The following is a 17,820-nucleotide window of genomic DNA, read 5'->3' as shown; positions in this document are numbered from 1 at the left end:
GATTTTTTTCCCTTTCTATAGGTTGCCAATTTGTCCTATTGACTGTTTCTTTTGCCTTACAGAAGCTTTTCAGTTTCATGATGTCCCATTTATCAATTCTTGATCTTAGAGTGTAAGCCATTGGAGTTCTGTTTAGGAAATCCCCCCCCCCCCCCGTGCCAATGAGTTTGAGGCTCTTGCCCACTTTTTCATCTATTTGATTCAGTGTATCTGGTTTTATGTTGAGGTCCTTGATATTTGTGGAAGGTGATAAATATGGATCTATTTTCTTTTCATTTTTCTACACACAGACTGCCAGTGAGACCAGCAGCATTTATTTAAAATGCTTTCTTTTTTCCATTGTATGTTTTTGGCTTCTTTGTCAAAGATCAAGTGTCCATAAGTGTGTGGGCTTATTTCTGGGTCTTCAATTCTATTCCATTAATCGATCTGCCTGAAAAACTTCCCAACCAAAAACTAGTCCAGGGCTAGATGGCTTAATGCATAACTCTACCAGGCCTCCAAAGTAGAGCTAATATCAATACTCTTCAAACTATTCCACAAAATAGAAACAGAAGGAACATTACCTAATTCATTCTATGAAGTTACAATTACTCTGATAACTAAACCACACAAAGGCCCAACAAAGAAAGAGAACTTCAGACCAATTTCGCTTATAAATATCAATGTAAAAATAATCAATAAAATCCTAACAAACCAAATCCAAAAACACATCAAAACCAACATTCACCATGATCAAGTAGGCTTTATCCCAGGGATACAAGGATGGTTTAACGTAAGAAAATCCATTAATGTATCCACTATATAAAGAAACTCAAAGAAAAAATCATGTGATCATCTCATTAGATGCTGAAAAAGCATCTGACAAAATACAACTCCCTTTCATGTTAAAAGTAATGGAAAGAGTCTGACATACCCAGAGGCAGATACTCACAGCTAACCATTGATCTGATCAAGGGTTCCCAATGGAGAAGTTAGAGAGAAGACTGAAGGAGCTGAAAGGGTTGGTGGCTCCATGAGGAGAGCAACAATACCAACCAGGCAGAGCTCCCCAGGGTCTAAACCACCAAGCCTAGGAGCACATAGGGAGGGACACATGACTCTAGCTGTATATGTAGGGGAGGATGGCCTTGTTGGGCATAGGTGGGAGAGGAGATCTTTGGTCCCATGAAGACTGAACACTGAGTCGGGGGGGAGGGGAATCTGAGGGTGGGGAGGTGGGAGTGGGGGGTAGGTGGGGCACACCATTATAGAAGCAGAAGGAGGGGGGATGGGATAAGGAGCTCCTGGATGGTGGGGGGAATGGGGTAAGGGGATAAAATTTGAAATGTAAATATAATACCCAATTTTTAAAAAGAAGGAAAAAAAAGTAATGGAAAGCCCATGAATTCAAAGCCCTTACCTAAATATAACAAAAGCAATATATAGCAAACCATCAGCCAATATAAAATTAAATGGAAAGATACTTGAAGCAACTCCACTAAAATCAGAGATAAGACAATGCTGCCCACTTTCTCCTTATTTATTCAAAATAGTATTGAAAGTTCTAGCTAGAGAAATTAGACAACAAAAGGAGATCAAAATGATATAAACTTAAAAAGAAGTCAAGGTATCACTATTTACAGACAGTACGATAGTATACATAAGTGACCCCAAAAAGCTACCAGAGAACTTCTACAGATGATAACATCAGCAAAATGGTTGGTATAAAATTAACTCAAACAAACCAATAGCCTTCCTTTATAGAAATGATAAACAGGCTGAGAAAGAAAGTAGGGAAACAGCATCCTTCACAACAGGCAAAAATGGTATAAAATATCTTGGTGTAACTCTTACCAAGCAAGTGAAGGATCTCTATGACAAACTTTTCAAATCCCTTAAAAAATAATTGAAGACCTCAGAAGATGGAAAGATCTCTCATGCTCATGGTTTGGTAGGATTAACATAGTAAAAATGGCCATCATACCAAAAACTATCTGCAGATTCAACATAATCCCCATCAAGATTCCAACACAGTTCTTCAAAGACACTAAAAGTGCAATTCTCAATTTCATATGGAAGCACAAAAAAACCCAAGTTAGGAAAAACAATTCTTAACAATAAAAGAACTTCTGAGGGAATCACCATCCCTGACCACAAGCTGTACTACAGAGCAATAGTGATAAAAACTGTATGGTTATTGGTACAGAGATGAACTCAAAATTTAAATAAAAAATTATTTCAATTTTTAAATGGTGCTCTCTACTGAGATTTAGGTATGACCCTCAAGATCTTTCACCATGCATGTCTATTTCCTATCTTCTGCTAATGAAACAGGAAATCACTGTAAATGTTACTATCCTTAAAACATCTTAGGTTTGAGCTACTGGTGTGACAGCATGTCCTGCTTTATAATCATCATTACATTTTATAGTACCAGGTAAATTATCAATGTTTCATTCTTCACTAAGGAACTTCCTACAACTTTGATGTTGCCCTGCCTCCCAAGTTAACACATTATAATTTAATAATGGTATATGTACTAAAAGTTTAACTTGTATAAAATGGACACCGATCCAACATTTAGAAATTCAACCAAATACCTATTTTATCTTTCCAAGTCAATTTATAAAGAAAAAATAGAAGCATGTTGAAATAGCTCTAGCATGCCCCTGAAAAATGAAACTAGCTAAACTTAATTCTAATGACAACAGGCATGGATCAACTCACAGTTCACACAATTTTCTTTTCATTAAATGGATATTAGATTTTCAGTCCAAAGTAAAGATTGGCCCAGCCCAAAGCCTGCCCACTGTCCAGAAGAGTAGCTTATAATGTAAGTTTAAAATTGAGTACTCAGATGACATTCTGTTAAAAGGTCCTTCAATATCTTAGTCAGCACCATACAGAAAGTATGTTCTTAAATGCTGTCAGAGAGGAATGAAGGTAGTAGCTAACACATACAACAACTTTCAAATCTATTACCATATTTAGATGAAATTAACAGTCAGTAGTAATTTATTTACATTTCTAGATTCTCGTGTAGTTGGTAAATATATTTTTGAGTGATCTGAGAAAGCTACAATCCATGCTTCTGGATTTCTGGAGGAAACAATAATATCCACAACCAACTAATCATAGGTGCCATCCAGAAACTTCACCAATCATCTATTCAGCAGCTAGCAAAGGCCTAATTCTAGGCACTTAGAAATTATGCATTAATGATGTTAAAAGACTTGAAAATAGATATTTAAACAAAGATAGAAAAGACAAAGCAAAGTCAAGAAAGTACACCAATATTTGGGCCACTGTTTAATACATGTACTCACTTCATTTTTATGAGGAGTCTTTCTCCTCCCCTGCCCTCATCCCTGATGAAGACATTAAGGCTCCTAAGAGTTAAACTGATTACTCAGGGTAAAAATTACTACAAGATTCAGCACTTAACTGGTGGCTATTAAAAACAAAATTGTTTCCACTCTATCAGGCTTTCATCAATAGGGAAAAAAACACTAAAAACTTGAAAGAAATCTGTTGTAAATTGTTACTTTTATGGTTTAAGGCAGACTCATGTTTTCTTAGTGCTGTGAGTACGCTAAGAGTAATACAAGTAGTTACCAACAAACACACAAGTGATCACTTTTATTACTAAATGCTACTGGTATTTGCTCTGCATTGTTTGAACTACGATCACTACACAATGATACTGCTGGGTAACAGCAAAGGCTAGTTCAAGAGTGAAGGCTGAATTATAATTTCTCTATTATGAACTGTTCAACTTCACAGGTGTAAAAGTGGGCCATGTGTGTTTTCTCTGCATTTTTTATAAAGCTGATAGCTGAATTTCAACCTAAACACTGGGATTGGGTACACACTAAAAGCAAGTTCTACAGAAGTATATGTACATACATACATACATACACACACACACACACACACACATACACACAAATAAAAAGAAACAAAGATACACACTCAGAGAGAGCATACATGAAAAAATTGTTTTAAAAGATTAAAGATTAGAAATAATAGTTTTATACATTCAGCGTATGAAGAACATATACTGCTAACATATCTCATCTGTACATATAAATAGATAAAAGAAGAATGTTTTAATCAATTGTGAAACTAATCTATTTTAGTTAGTTGTTTGCTTATTCCTTTAATCAAACCACATTTCCATTAAAGTTGGGAATGGCATAATTATCCGAATGAAAGAAACTGATACCCAAGAGCATCATCCCTCCAAGCAGATAACGCTAGGCATGAAACGTTCATAGACTCTCCTTGAATAGGTCAAGAATACATCATAAGCAAGATAACATAGAAATGATGGCTTGGTTTTGTTTTTCTTTTTGTTTTAAATTAAGAGATAGAACAATCTACATATCTGGATCAAAAATAATCATTCATTCTTCTAGTAAGCTTGGTACATAGAATATTATAGTGTCATGTCTCTACCCATAACTGAATAGTTTGGGAGAAGAGTTTGAAGTGTAAACAAATTTTAGAGAATGAAAGATTTGGAGGTCAAATATACTAGACCTGTTCTCAACCTGAGGGTTGTGACCTGTTTTGGGGTTGAATGACCCTTTCACAGAGGTTTCCTAAGATCATCAGAAAACACAAATATTTATTTTCTGATTCATAACAGTAGTAAAACTAGTTATGAAGTAGCAACAAAACAATTTTATGGTCAGGAGTCACTACAACATGAGGAACTGTATTAATGAGTTACAGCATGAGGAAGGTTGAGAATATTGCTCTAGGCCTAGAAATCCATAAATGGGTCAATCAGTAAACTGAGAACAAGGAAACAAGTAAGGAGACTCCCTTCTACAATCTGGAGTTATTATCTATGAACACCTATAGTTCAAGTAGATTTATCTCAGTGAGAGTAGTACATTCATCCCTTTTGCCATCATTTTATCTAAGTAAAGCATAGGTTCAGCAAAAGTAAACTCTGGAGAACCCAACAGACAGATGCTATAGAAACTCATTTCCGATAGCATACATTCCCCTACAAACTTTCTTTAGATGATACAAGGAAGGGCCGTTATACAGAAACTAGAAAGGGGAAATAAATCAATAGAAAAAATGAGGCTGAATGTGTTTAAAAGCTCTGAAATGTATGTGTCTAGTAGATTATGAAATTGTCTTCAAAAGAAAAGCATTTAGAACTTAAATGGTTAAAATGGAAACTACAGGAATAGGCAATTGCCCTGACCATGCAGAACATGACCTATTCCAATCTACCTAATGTTCTCCTGTTCTCATTTACATGTTCCATTCCCTGTGGTCAGCTTTCTCAAGGATTACTCTGGGTTTCAAAACTACTCATATGCTTTCATAGATACTACCATATATCTAAGTCCTGACAGAGTAATTTGAAGTTGAACTATGGACTTGTCCTACATATTTTCTTCCACACATAAATAGTTCCTAGAGCTGTGGAGCTGGTGGTTATAAAACTGAAATTAATTTTATATTTATGTGTATCATATGGTGATGATTATGAGTGAATTGTGCAAACTTTATCTGTAAAAAGGTTCATGCCTGTGTTTCAGTATATCTCACACACAGCATTAGAATATTTAATACACTCAATAATAAACAACTAACTCTGAAATTAATTACTTTCTAGTTCCAATTTGACATTTTATATAAAAAACTAACAGATCTTTTCATAAGGTTCAGAAGACTTGCACTGTTTTCCAGAAGACAGAAGAGCACTTAACTCTCTAGGTATAAAAACCTTATGATACCTTACAATGAACTAATGGGAACTGATTTACCTGGAATTATTTTGGTTTTTTTTCCTCCAGTGTAGTACTTCCTTACCCTATCTGAGCATGGCTTAAAGGTAGAAAAAAATATTGGCAACAGTATTTATTTTAAAAAGTTGAATCAAAACAGGCATGAATAAGTAGTCTTTTCCAGGGGAATGATGTGATTTCTATAACCATTTATTTCTCCCAGTCTTACACACTTATTAGATACTATTCTGTACATTGAAACTGTAGTACTAATCACGATAACCCCAGGAAGTGTATGAACTACAATCACCAAGGATACAATAACTAATATGAGTTAATAATCTTTATAATTGCATAAAATGGGGGAACCTACCATTTTATAGGTAAGGAATTTAGGCCCACAAAAATAAAAGTGACTTGCCTGAGGTTACTGAGCAGTAAATGGTGGAGCAAGAATTCAAAACCAGGAACATATCTACAAGTCTAATAGTTCTCTCACCGTCTATCTAGTTTATCAGCTTGGTAAAAGCTGCATGCTACAAATCCAGGTCAGATGGCCAGGCAGATTTTTCTATTCTCAAAACTCCACAGACCTGAAATTTGACTGTTTGCTATCAGCATCTTGAGTTTTAAAGCTCAAGTCAGCAGATTTTAAATTTCTTCATATTTTGGAGCTAAAAACAGCCAATCTATGGATCTGAGTTATACTTCTTTTTCTATACATTTTTGTGTAATGAATCCACATTATTTCAGTATGAACCAAAGGAGGCTATAAATAAACTTCAGCTATGGACATCACATGCGGGGTTTGCTGTGGGTGTATTCATGTGTGGAAGTCAAAAGTTGACATTGTGTATTTTCCTTAACTGCTTCAACATTGGGTCTTTTCTTTTTCTTTTCCTCTCCTCTCCTCTCCTCTCCTCTCCTCTCCTTCCTTTTTTTTCTTTTCTTTCTTTCTTTTGAGAAAGGGTCTCTTACTGAACCTGCAGTTTACCATTTCCAACAGGCTGCAGACTGGCTGGCCAGGAACCCTGGAATCAATCCATTTGGTTTTGCCTCCTACTTGTAGGGTTTACAGATATATGCCTCTATGTCTGGCTTCACATGGATACTGGAGATCTGAACTCAGGTTCTCAGGCTTGCTCAGAGTGGGCATTTTACCTTCATCCTCATTTCATCTTTGCCATCCCACAAGCCTTACTAGTAAGACAAGCCTCCAGTGGGTGACAAACAGAGCAAAGGAAAACAAAGCATATGTCCAATTCTGAGACCCTGGACTCCTGAGTAGATATTTAGGTTCCAACATGGATATCTGTCTTACTCAGAGAGCCACAGCTTTCTCTGGAGTCTTTTTTTTAAAATAGATCTTTATAAAAAGAAGAGAACACTTTTAGTACAATGTTTTTAGAAACCAAATTAATGCCTCTCACAAACTTGTCTTATCTCCCATTCATCTATCTACACTCTCCACAATCTCCTCCAGACTAGGCTACACGTTTAATGAATCTTTAATTCATAACCATAATAGAATATATAACCCTTTGGACAAGCGTCACATAAATCCTTTTCTGATCTGAAAAGTGCATCTAACTTACCATGTAAGGAGAACAGTGGAAGGGATGAGTTGAGTGGGCAATATTCTTTCTTTCATTTTTTTAGTAAATTGTCATAAATATCCCTTTGAGTGACTTTTGGAACAACCATTCCAGATGAAGGGTCCATGTGGTAAAAGCAATTTCAAGCATATACCTACTCCACACAGCAAAAGGTAACACTTGGCAAAGGGTAGGATGATTCATTTCTATGGAAAGAAGAATTATGACAGGGGAACATTTTCATTTAATAAAAAGAAAAAATGTTACTATTGCCAGAAAATTGCCCAGTTCCTTACAAATTCAAAGAGGGTTTCTGCAGCCAGCTGGGAACCTACATGCAAATATCCCCAAATTCAAATAGATGGTTTAAACATTTAACTAATTTGTCACTTTGTCAACTCATTTGCTTACAATATATGAACATTAAGCAGGAAACTCATAATTCCTATGGCTGGGCAAGACTAATGGGTCTTTTCTAATGAAATGATAGTTTCCTAGGCAGAGGCTCATTACAATTCTGTCTTTCTGATCAGATTTTTATGCCATCATTTACATTGTCTGTGACACTCAGAACTACCCCATGCTTTCTCAACTGCATTTGATATGTTTTGATACCACATGCTTTATCTCTGCTTACACGAGTGCTGCCATTGACACCAGTCCACAGAGCAAGCACAGGCACAGAGAGGCATCAAAGAACACCGAGTGATTCTATTTCACACTGAATATTAGATATGAAAAGAAAAAATGGCAATCAAACATGGACTAGAAATCTTTGAGTGTTGTGTTGATCCTAAGGCTGTACGGAGGTATTTGGAGAATGAAAGTATTCATTTCAGTGATTAAACTTTACTTTAGAATAAACTGACACTTTCCAAGAATGAAGAACTAGGCTAAAGGCCAAAATCACCAAGTACTCCCTAATACTTGGCAAATAAATAAATAAATAAATAAATAAAAAGAAACAAAAAACCAAAACCATTTTAAAAAGTTTTTCCTGGCCTTTGAGCTATATTTTAAATTCTTTTAGTTCTCTTATGGAATAATAATTGAACTCTTAATATTGAGCAAATCAAGCTTTCCAGGATACAAAGCTACTTTGAACTCAATTATTATTTTTTTCAATTTTTATGTTAGATTGATCAAAAGAACAAAAACAGATTTAGCAAACATCACAACTCCTGGATGATCTGACACATACTGTAGCTCACAGAGAGGGCTGGGTAACTCTTGAGTTACAGTGGTTTAAAAACTACAGCCCTTCCAAATACAGACCAGACAGTCTGTATTTCTCTAAAACAGGTATTCAAAGCCCAAACTTTTGAGATCCATAGGCATCACAAAAAAATCAATTTATTTTTTCATTTGATTGCACTATGAAAATATTTATTTTTTAATGAGCAAGATAATGAATGTGAAGAAAGAGTTAAGTTCTCACAAAACATAAAGCACAGATGTACACTAGTAAGTTCCCATAGCATCACACCACCTTACTTATACCCAGAAATATCTAGCCTCTTTCCCATGGTTAGTGGTAAGATTAGTACTCTTGGCATTCAAGGTCATTTTGATAGAATAACATTCATTAATCAGTGAACCATATTTGAACACAATATAAAACCATTTCACTTGAAACAAAATATTCTGCACATAATGTATTAAGGCACATACCTGATTCATGGTAGACATCTAAATTTGAATTTGCTGGTTTTTATAACTACCACAAGTTAATTTTTTATTAAAATTAGTATATATTCCAAATGCTATTATATTATTATTACTGATCCATTCTGTGTAACTATGCTTGAGATGATTGTAATATTTCAGTTCCTTTTTGCCACTGTCATTGCTCTGTTGTAAATCAGTCTATCAGTATTCCAGAAAAGGTTACATATAAAGGCAACACCAAGTGGAGAGGTGGGAGAATGAAACTTTATCAAGATAAAACAAAAAAACTTTCAGAGGAGAAAATATCACATTAATAGAAGATCATACGTCCAAAGATGAGAGGATTATTCATCCTACAGGGAGAATGTGAAGGATATTGAGTCACTCTGGTGGCAAGCATTATACCTAATGTTCCAGCTGGAGAGATTTTTAAATGTTTAACCCTTAAAGTTTCTTTAATATAAAAAAAAAGCAAAATTATATTAACATTAATTTATCATATGATTAATTTACATACATGGTAAAGTACATCATTTAAAACTTGAATTAATAGTATACTTTGTGTAAGACATAAGCTCTATAATAAGTAACTTTTATAGTACACTATTTAGCATAATGCTAATATTTTAATATAATTCTTTAAATGGATTTTTCTACAGTATAAAATGAATTTTATGCTGATACTCACCTTTAGTATATTTAAAAAATATTTGAGTCCTATCGCCAGTTATAAGCTTTAATATAAAATGGGATGGCTGGGAGATGAAAAAATAAGATTCACCTAAAAGAACATCGCAGTCAAATGTATTTTATAAAATTAGCATGATTTCTGAAGCACTGTGACCATTTCAACTTCATGTTATCATCTATAAACTTTGTAGGGTCAAGTGCTCATCTATACATTTGTTTTTAACTGTAGAGAGTGAACAGTTGCTTGGCCAGTAACACTAATACCCACCAGAGTCCTGGGTCTGAAGTCACCCAAGGTCACCGGTGCTCAGATGTGAAATAGAAAGAACAAGGCCAAGCTACTGTGGTTCTCAAAGGCCACTAGTCATACTATGTCCTTAAATCAAGAAAATAGGCACTTGCACTGTGTTTGTGGTCTCAGTAACGTGCAAAACCCCAACACCTAGGCCCTTCTACCTACATTATGATGTGGTTAAAACAAAACCAAGCACCAAGACTTGATTTTCATACTATGGTATCATAATCTTTCCCTCAAGGCAAATTAGCTATCTGTCACATGTATGTCAAAGAGTCGATATACAGATAGAGGGAGTTAGGGGAGAAAGGGATGTGGGCTAAAAAAAAATCCTAGAAAAGAAAACTAATTGGAATTTTGGTGTGAACAAGGACATTGATCCTAGAAAAACTTCATAGGGGCTGGAGAAATGACTCTGGGGTTATAAGCACTTGCTCTTGCAGTGCAACCAGCTTCAGGGCCCAACACCCACATGATGGCAAATGGACATCCAAACTCCAGTTCAAAGATAGCTGATGTTGTCTTTTGACCTCTGTGGGTACCAGGCATGCATGCAGTGCATATACATAATTACATATATACACACCACTCATGTATAAAATAAGTAAATATAATTTTTTAAACTGGCAACTTTATTTTTAAAGAGAACAAGGAAGGTTATATAAGAAGGTTTAGAGGAAAAAAGGGATGGAAGAAATTCAATTATATTATTATCTAAAACATAAAAAAGACAAGAACCTAACAAAATAACATAGCTTAAATTACCTACATCAACAATTTCTTCTGTTTTACTTGGCAATATGAAATCCAGGTACAGATGTTCTTGGACAGCATGAACCTACTGAGAAACCATAATAATATACCATGCAGGGTAATCTCCAAGCCCAAGGCTGATCACAAACTCATCATTTGATTTCAGCATAGGGTCAACCTAGTATAATCATGATGCTGGCTATGTCTTTCTATATGTGTCAAGCATTTTATTAACACGATTCCCATTTACTTAGAACTTAATGGGGCGAGACATGAAACATTTCCTATCTCCCCTTTTCCTGCATTGGGGTCTCAAATAAAGTACGGAGATGACAGTAAGTAGGGTGGTGAGACATTAGAAACACGTTTCCAAACCTTTTGGAAACTCATTTTATTAATTCAATTTTCAAAAGGACTAATTAAAAAAGCAAGTCCATCTGAAGAAATACATTATGAGGCAACATCAGACAGCAGCCTCAAGCTCCAGCTGCTCCTGCCTCAGCCGCCTACATGCTGGCATTATAGGATGGAGCAGCACCTCTGCCAAGAACCTAGTCGTTGATTTGAAAAACCCTGTGAGAGCCATTCCATTACCTAACCTGTGCTACTATTTGTGTGAGACCTGCTAGAACTCCTCTGGGTAGGAATCTTATCTCTAACTCCTCCAAAATGACCGATCTCTGAAAGGAAATGTTCCTTCTTTAAATAGTTTCATCACATTTAAATGTAATCTAACAAATCAATTGTGAATGATAAATTTGATGCAACTATGGTTAGATACCTAGTCCAATACAACCTCATTATCCTCTATTTGAATATCAGAACTGATATTCTCTATATATCACCATAAAATTAAGGGAGAATTCAAGGAAACTCTTGAATTTGAATGTTCAAAAACACGAGCATTCAAGTAGCTTATACATGTACACTGATTTAAATTAAAGCAGAATTAAAATTAATAAAATTATTAAAACCAAATCAAAACGTAAACATGAAAATGAACAGGTTCACTGTTACATCTACTCATTTGATATTACTATCTCTTATTCCTTTAAACAGCCAAATTTCTCAAAAACATACAAAACACACACACAAACCCCTGAATTAAGTGTTTCACCTCTTAGTTCATAGATGCCTGAAATCATCCTACTCTCCTCCAACATCTGCCCAGCTTTTGTGCTGTCTGATGCTTATTGTAAATAATAAAAGTTGTGTGACTTTTACCTGGGAACTGAATGATCAAGGCAGAACAGAAACCCATTATTGGGACTGAAAATTTCTACAACAGTTATTTTCATTCTTCTCCTACTTTACTCCCCATTGTGTGATCCTTGATGTGTAAAGGACACATTTACTAAGTACCTACTATGGTCAGGTGGTTTCTATTTTAATTCTCAAATTATTGAAAAATGAATACCTATTACCAGTCTCATTCTACAGATGGGAAGCTGGAATTTAGAAGGTTAAACAAGTTGTTCAAAGACACAGAAGCAATAAACAGGAAAGAAGATCTAAATTCATGCCTGGTCTGACTCTGCCCAGTGTTCTTTCTGCCCACCTACTAAACGACACCAGGGAAGCAAGCATGTTCTATTTCTGTTACAATTATCCAGAACAGGGAGTTATAAAACAGTGGTTATAAAACAGTGGGTACTAAATGGCACTATCAAAAGAGCTATGATAAAATATTTGTTTTTTTAAAGCTGTATTCTCCTTTACTTATGTATGGAATCTTATTCTAAAGTAGAGAATGTACCATTCAGGTACTGTCAGACATTTCAATTTTCTTTGGAAAACAGAAAGAGCTTCAGTATAATAGCAGGTATGCTATTGATATTACACACTTGCAAATATCTTTCCTTATCACATTCAGTAAGGAACCCCCTACCTGCCAAAAATCAGAGATTTATATCTTACACACTTCAAGATATGTTTATACTGCATACCAGAATATTTGTTTCCACACAATACAAAGATATCAAAGAAGCTCACGGTTAAAACTGTCCTCTACACATGCACTTACAAAGTCTTCTAAGTTATAATAGCTTCCTCCTTGGAACTTACTTCACCTCATATATATTGCTATTAGAGACTTTACACCCTCCTTTCAAAATGCAACAGCAAAGTCATGAGGTGACATCAATAGTCACAAAAAAGGTTGAAATAATATTAAATGTGAAATAACATGATGTTGGAAGAAACTGAGAAGGAACTGAAAGTCACAAGTTCAACCCCTCTGCATAATTTCTACCTTTAGGCAGAAGTATCTATCATACCACATGACAGTTACTGCAGAGCCAAAAAACAATTGCTATTCTGATTAAATTAATTATTAATTATTAATCATTAATTGCTACTCTACACTTCAACCCAACAATAGCCACACCAGTGTTATCAATAGAGAAGGAAAAAATTTAACACGAGCATGTGTAGGCACACGTGCAACAAACACCCCTACCCCGAATTCCTACTTCCTGGAACATAATTTGGTCATAATTAACTCACAAAAGCTGACTCAAGTAGCAGTAGACCCTGCTTCTCCTTCTATCCCCACTGATACATAGATGCATAGACACAGACACACACACACACACACACACACACACACACACACACACACACACACACGTAGGGGAGTGGGAAAAAGGAAGAGAGGGAGAGAAGGAGGGAGCCAGAGCAATAAGTTCTTCATGTACTTCCAGATCAATGTGTAATTTCCACTCATCATTCAGGCACGGGAATTAGTGTTTCATTCCAGAAAAGACAGAATTTAAGGTAAAAAAAAAAATCTGATAAATATCAGGACATATGTAGGACCAGATCATTTGCTCCCCTGCTCAATCACTTTCAAAGGCTCTCCTTGCACTGATAAAATGACATTTTTGCAAGTGCAAAGTTGCCCTATCTTCCACCCAGCAGCTCATTTTACCCTCCAACTGCCACAGTAGTTCTCAGGCTCCTGTTCCAACAATCCTGTTTCCCAGATGCTTGTCGCTGGATGTACCTTTTACCTGAAGTGCCCCTACATTACCTACAGTATACCTGTTATGTCTTTGTTAGTTTTCATGCATCTCCTTCTACATAAAGCCCAGACAGACATCATCTTTAACCACTCCCTCATCAAATTCCCTTGCCCTGCTCTATCTCCCCCAGCCCATGCATCTTTTAGCATAGCTGTTATATTACCAATGTTCTATTTTTTTCTACCAGACATATAATCCATAAACTAGGAGAAACTATTTGCTTCTTTTCTTAATAGTAAATAAACACTTGAATGAATAAAATCTGAATGTCATTTTACTTTTAAGTTTCCCCCTGCTAGCTCTAAAAGTAAAACCACATCTTATTCTTTTCCCATTCTGACATTAATAAATAAAAAAAAAAAAAACACTAATTAAAATGATCTAGAAAACCTTTAGCCAACAAATTATTCACTGGATATTAAAACAACTTGTTTTATGAATTTATTCTGACCCATCTATTTTTTAAAAGGCTCTTTCTAGTTTATGTTGTGTCTTTCTAGTTTAAGGAATTTCCTCTAATAAATTTAAGAAGTTATTGTCAGATTTCTGGCCTGTTAGGAACAAGATAATCTCCTGTTTCCAAACAGCAAGTAAATGATCATTGTTAATGCAGTGCTGACTAGTTTTCCTTGGGAGAGGAATCCTCAATTGAGAAAATTCTGTATCAGAATATGAGCAAGCCTATGGAACATTTTCTTGTTGATTGATGTTGTTGATTGATGTTGGAGTACCAGCTCACTGTGGGCTGGCAGAATGGTTCTACTATAACAATAGTTCTCAACCTTCTCAATGCTGCAACACTTTTTAATACAGTTGCTCATAATGTGGTGACCACCAACCTTACAATTATTTTGTTGCTAATTCACAACTAATTTAGCTAGTTTCATGAATTGTAATGTAACTATTTTTGGAGAGAACTTAGTCAAAGGGGTTAAAACCCACAGGTTGAGAACCATTGTGCTATAAGAAAGTAGGCTCCGCAAACCCTGAAGGAGAAGCCAGCAAGCAATGTACTACCACAGTTTCTGTTTCAACTTCTTGCCTCCGGGTGCCTGCCTTGTTTCCCTGCCCCAATTTCCTTTCTTGATGGACTGTGGAGTGACCTATGAGCTGAAATAAACCATTTTCACCCCAAGTTGTTTCTGATCATGGTGCTCTATCACAGCAATAGAAGCCTTACTTAAAACAAATGCCAACACTTACATACACAATACAGTATGTTCATTTCTAAGACAGGTATTAGCTCTGGTAATAACAACTGTTGCCAAACTTACAGGTATCCCAAGTTCCCAAGATACACTGACCAACTGTCCAAAGAAGAAATTCTTTGACAAAAATGTGAACTTCCTAAGTTATAAAAAAACAAACAAACAAGTTTAAAATATAAAAATTTAATCACAAAATTCCTTTGTTAACAAGGGGTTTTGTACTAATAAAGGCATGCACTGCAGGATTACCAGGTCTAATCTAGACAACTAATTACACACACAGCTTGAGAAAGAACTGTTTTTGAAATAGAGATCAGACCTGTAAATCTCTGCACTATTTTCCTGCCTGGTCTAATTTTAGATGATTTTCTGACCACTGAAGAGTCTGTGCTATGCCAGGCTTCCCCAGCTCAGGCAATAGATTTCTCTCTCTGGCTGTAAGTCACATTATCTCATGAATGAACTGTTATTTAGGTCAGTAAAGAGGCTGTGGCCTAATTGAATGTGCATTTTATCCCTGATGTTCATGCTCTATATATCAAGATTTTATAGGGTTATTGAGAGTGTAGAGAGACTGTTATAAAGATGCAGAAGAGACTGCGATGACTAGATTACATTTAAAGCAAAACAGTTCAAAATACCAGAATATTTTCAAATATTTAAATTTTTTCAAATTATATCTTTATTTATTTTGTGTTGGAAGTGCTCACACACTATGGTACACATACAGAGGTCAGAGAATAACTTGAAGGAGTTGGCTCTTTCCTTCTACCATGTGGGTTCCAAGAATGGAATTTAGGATGTCAGGCTTGACAGCAAATGCCTTTTCCTGTTAAGCCAGCATATGATTCCAAATCTTTCATACCTAATGATACTTTTGAATATTCACTTTTTAAAAAGGTATCCTATCTGGCTTTAACTTTGGAACCTAAAGTTCTGCAAAGACAAAGTCAATCAATTGTTTCTTTATATTTTGTGTATGTGTGCACATACTTGAAGGTGTTCTCAGAAGGTCAAAATAGGGGATCAGATACCTGGAGCTGGAGTTATAGGTGGTTATAAACCACTTGATGTGAGTAATAGGAACTAAACTCAGATCTGCAAAGGCTGCGAATGCTGTTGACCACTGAGCGAGGCCCTTTCTTCACTACATGCAAACAAAACATAATTCACCGTACTCACTATGAGAGGATGATGGGGAGACTGACCTTGGTAAATAGTGATTCGATCCAAATAAAGAATGTGGTTGAGAAGAAACAAGATCCAAAAGTCTAAAAGAAAACAAAGGTGAGGCCCTGTGAGCTGATTAGAAACAGCCTATACCCACAAATTACCTTAAATCTGCCAAAGAAAATGAGATGATTCTGCTAGTGGTACATTCAGACTTAAGAAAAACTAAAATATCTTTCATCAACACTAAAATATAAACTCTAGGATGCTATCCTGATGAAGTCTTCTCTGAAGGAGCTGGCAGTCAGGCCTGACATACACAGCAGCCACACAAGGTATTTTCTGGACAAATGTGTGAGTGCTTAGCATTTGTTGTAAGACAACTGAGTGACCACAACTCCACCAATGAACACAGCTCTGCAGGAGCTATGTGACATTAGAATACTCATGTAAAGTGCAGAAGTACGCACCTTTTCATCCTCTTCCTGCCTAAGGTAAAACAAAACAAAACAAAACAAAAGCAAAACAAACATAAAAAAACCAAATGCCAAATGTTGAAGCTCCACATTCGGAGACTATGACTTAGCTGGTCAGAAAACCATCAGAGTATCAGTGTTTTTAAAATACTACTTAGGTGAAGTTCATGTATGTACAAAAATGACAACCAATATATCAGTGTAATATATATTTCCTTTTGTTTTAAACAGGGTCTCACTATGTAGCTCCAGCTGGCTTAGAATTCACATGTAGGCAATGTAGACCAGGCTAGCCTGAACCCAAAGAGTTATTCCTGCCTCTGTCCCAGTTTCATATGTATTTGTATTATAGGCATGTGTGTAGCTACACTGAATTACTAAGTATACAATTATCTCTCATCTATACTGATAAACTAGAAAAGTTTTCTTTTTATTTAAAAGTATTTGCGATACTGGTGTGACATTTCAGAAGAGTCTGGTATTCGAACTTAAAATATGAAAGCATTTTCTAATTATGTCTTATTTACTATCAAATGAAGTAATAAACCTTATTTCCATGATGATTTCATGTAAAATTTGTAGTCCCAAATTACTCTTAAAAAGAAAATGATGCACATGATGTCTAACAGGGAGAGGTGTTTGAAGTAAAAATGGGTAATTAAAATACTACAGCTTCAATAATTACTTTTAATGTTTCTATGTTTATGTTTTAATAGGAAAACCACAAGTATTATAGTAGCTGCTTAACCATTTCAAATCAATATTTCTCACGTAATGGTTTCTAAGCACTTCCTTCACAGATTTCAAATAAGAAGCAAGTACTTAACAGGCTTCTACATCTTTAAATGGAGCATGCATATTTCTAAACATTCCTCCTCAAAAGTACATCAGAGAAGGATGACCCTGACTAGCAACAGATGCAGAGTTAAAAGCTACAGCACTGGAAGGCCGCAATAGTCAAGAACATCAGAAACACTAGGATGCTGCACCACAAAAGTATGTCCCATAACCAAAGTAGCGTTTTTCTATCTATAATCAGTCATGTTATAGTGATAGAATGTAGCCTGTGGCTACCTTAGTCTGTAGGAAGCACAAATGGCTTTTTGTGCTGGTAAAGCAGCACCCACAGCTGCCCTACCATAGCAGGTGTTTGAGTGATGTTTACTTAGTATCTATGGGGTAAATTAAAATGCAAAGCATATGCCAT

At 35.6% G+C, this 17,820-nt stretch overlaps 1 protein-coding gene across 18 annotated transcripts in view; it reads right to left on the bottom strand.

The window, feature by feature from the left end:
- Positions 1 to 17,820, bottom strand: part of Celf2 (CUGBP Elav-like family member 2) — an 810,622-nt gene that overhangs the window by 245,172 nt on the left and 547,630 nt on the right. For 6 of the 18 annotated variants that reach the window (XM_076939449.1, XM_076939436.1, XM_076939434.1 and 3 more), the window contains one exon: positions 16,176 to 16,238. The exons of the other annotated variants lie outside the window; for them this stretch is intronic. Coding sequence is in view for 5 of the 6 variants with exons in the window: in XM_076939436.1 (XP_076795551.1) it covers positions 16,176 to 16,238 (63 nt within the window). In the remaining variant the exon portion in view is untranslated. The remainder of the gene's footprint in view (positions 1 to 16,175; positions 16,239 to 17,820) is intronic. 18 annotated transcript variants of the gene reach the window in all.

This window comes from Arvicanthis niloticus, chromosome 8, assembly GCF_011762505.2.
Source record: "Arvicanthis niloticus isolate mArvNil1 chromosome 8, mArvNil1.pat.X, whole genome shotgun sequence".
In the NCBI taxonomy this organism is placed as follows: domain Eukaryota; kingdom Metazoa; phylum Chordata; class Mammalia; order Rodentia; family Muridae; genus Arvicanthis; species Arvicanthis niloticus.
The sequence above is the reverse complement of the archived record's forward strand: the minus strand, read 5'-3'. Positions and strand labels throughout refer to the sequence as shown.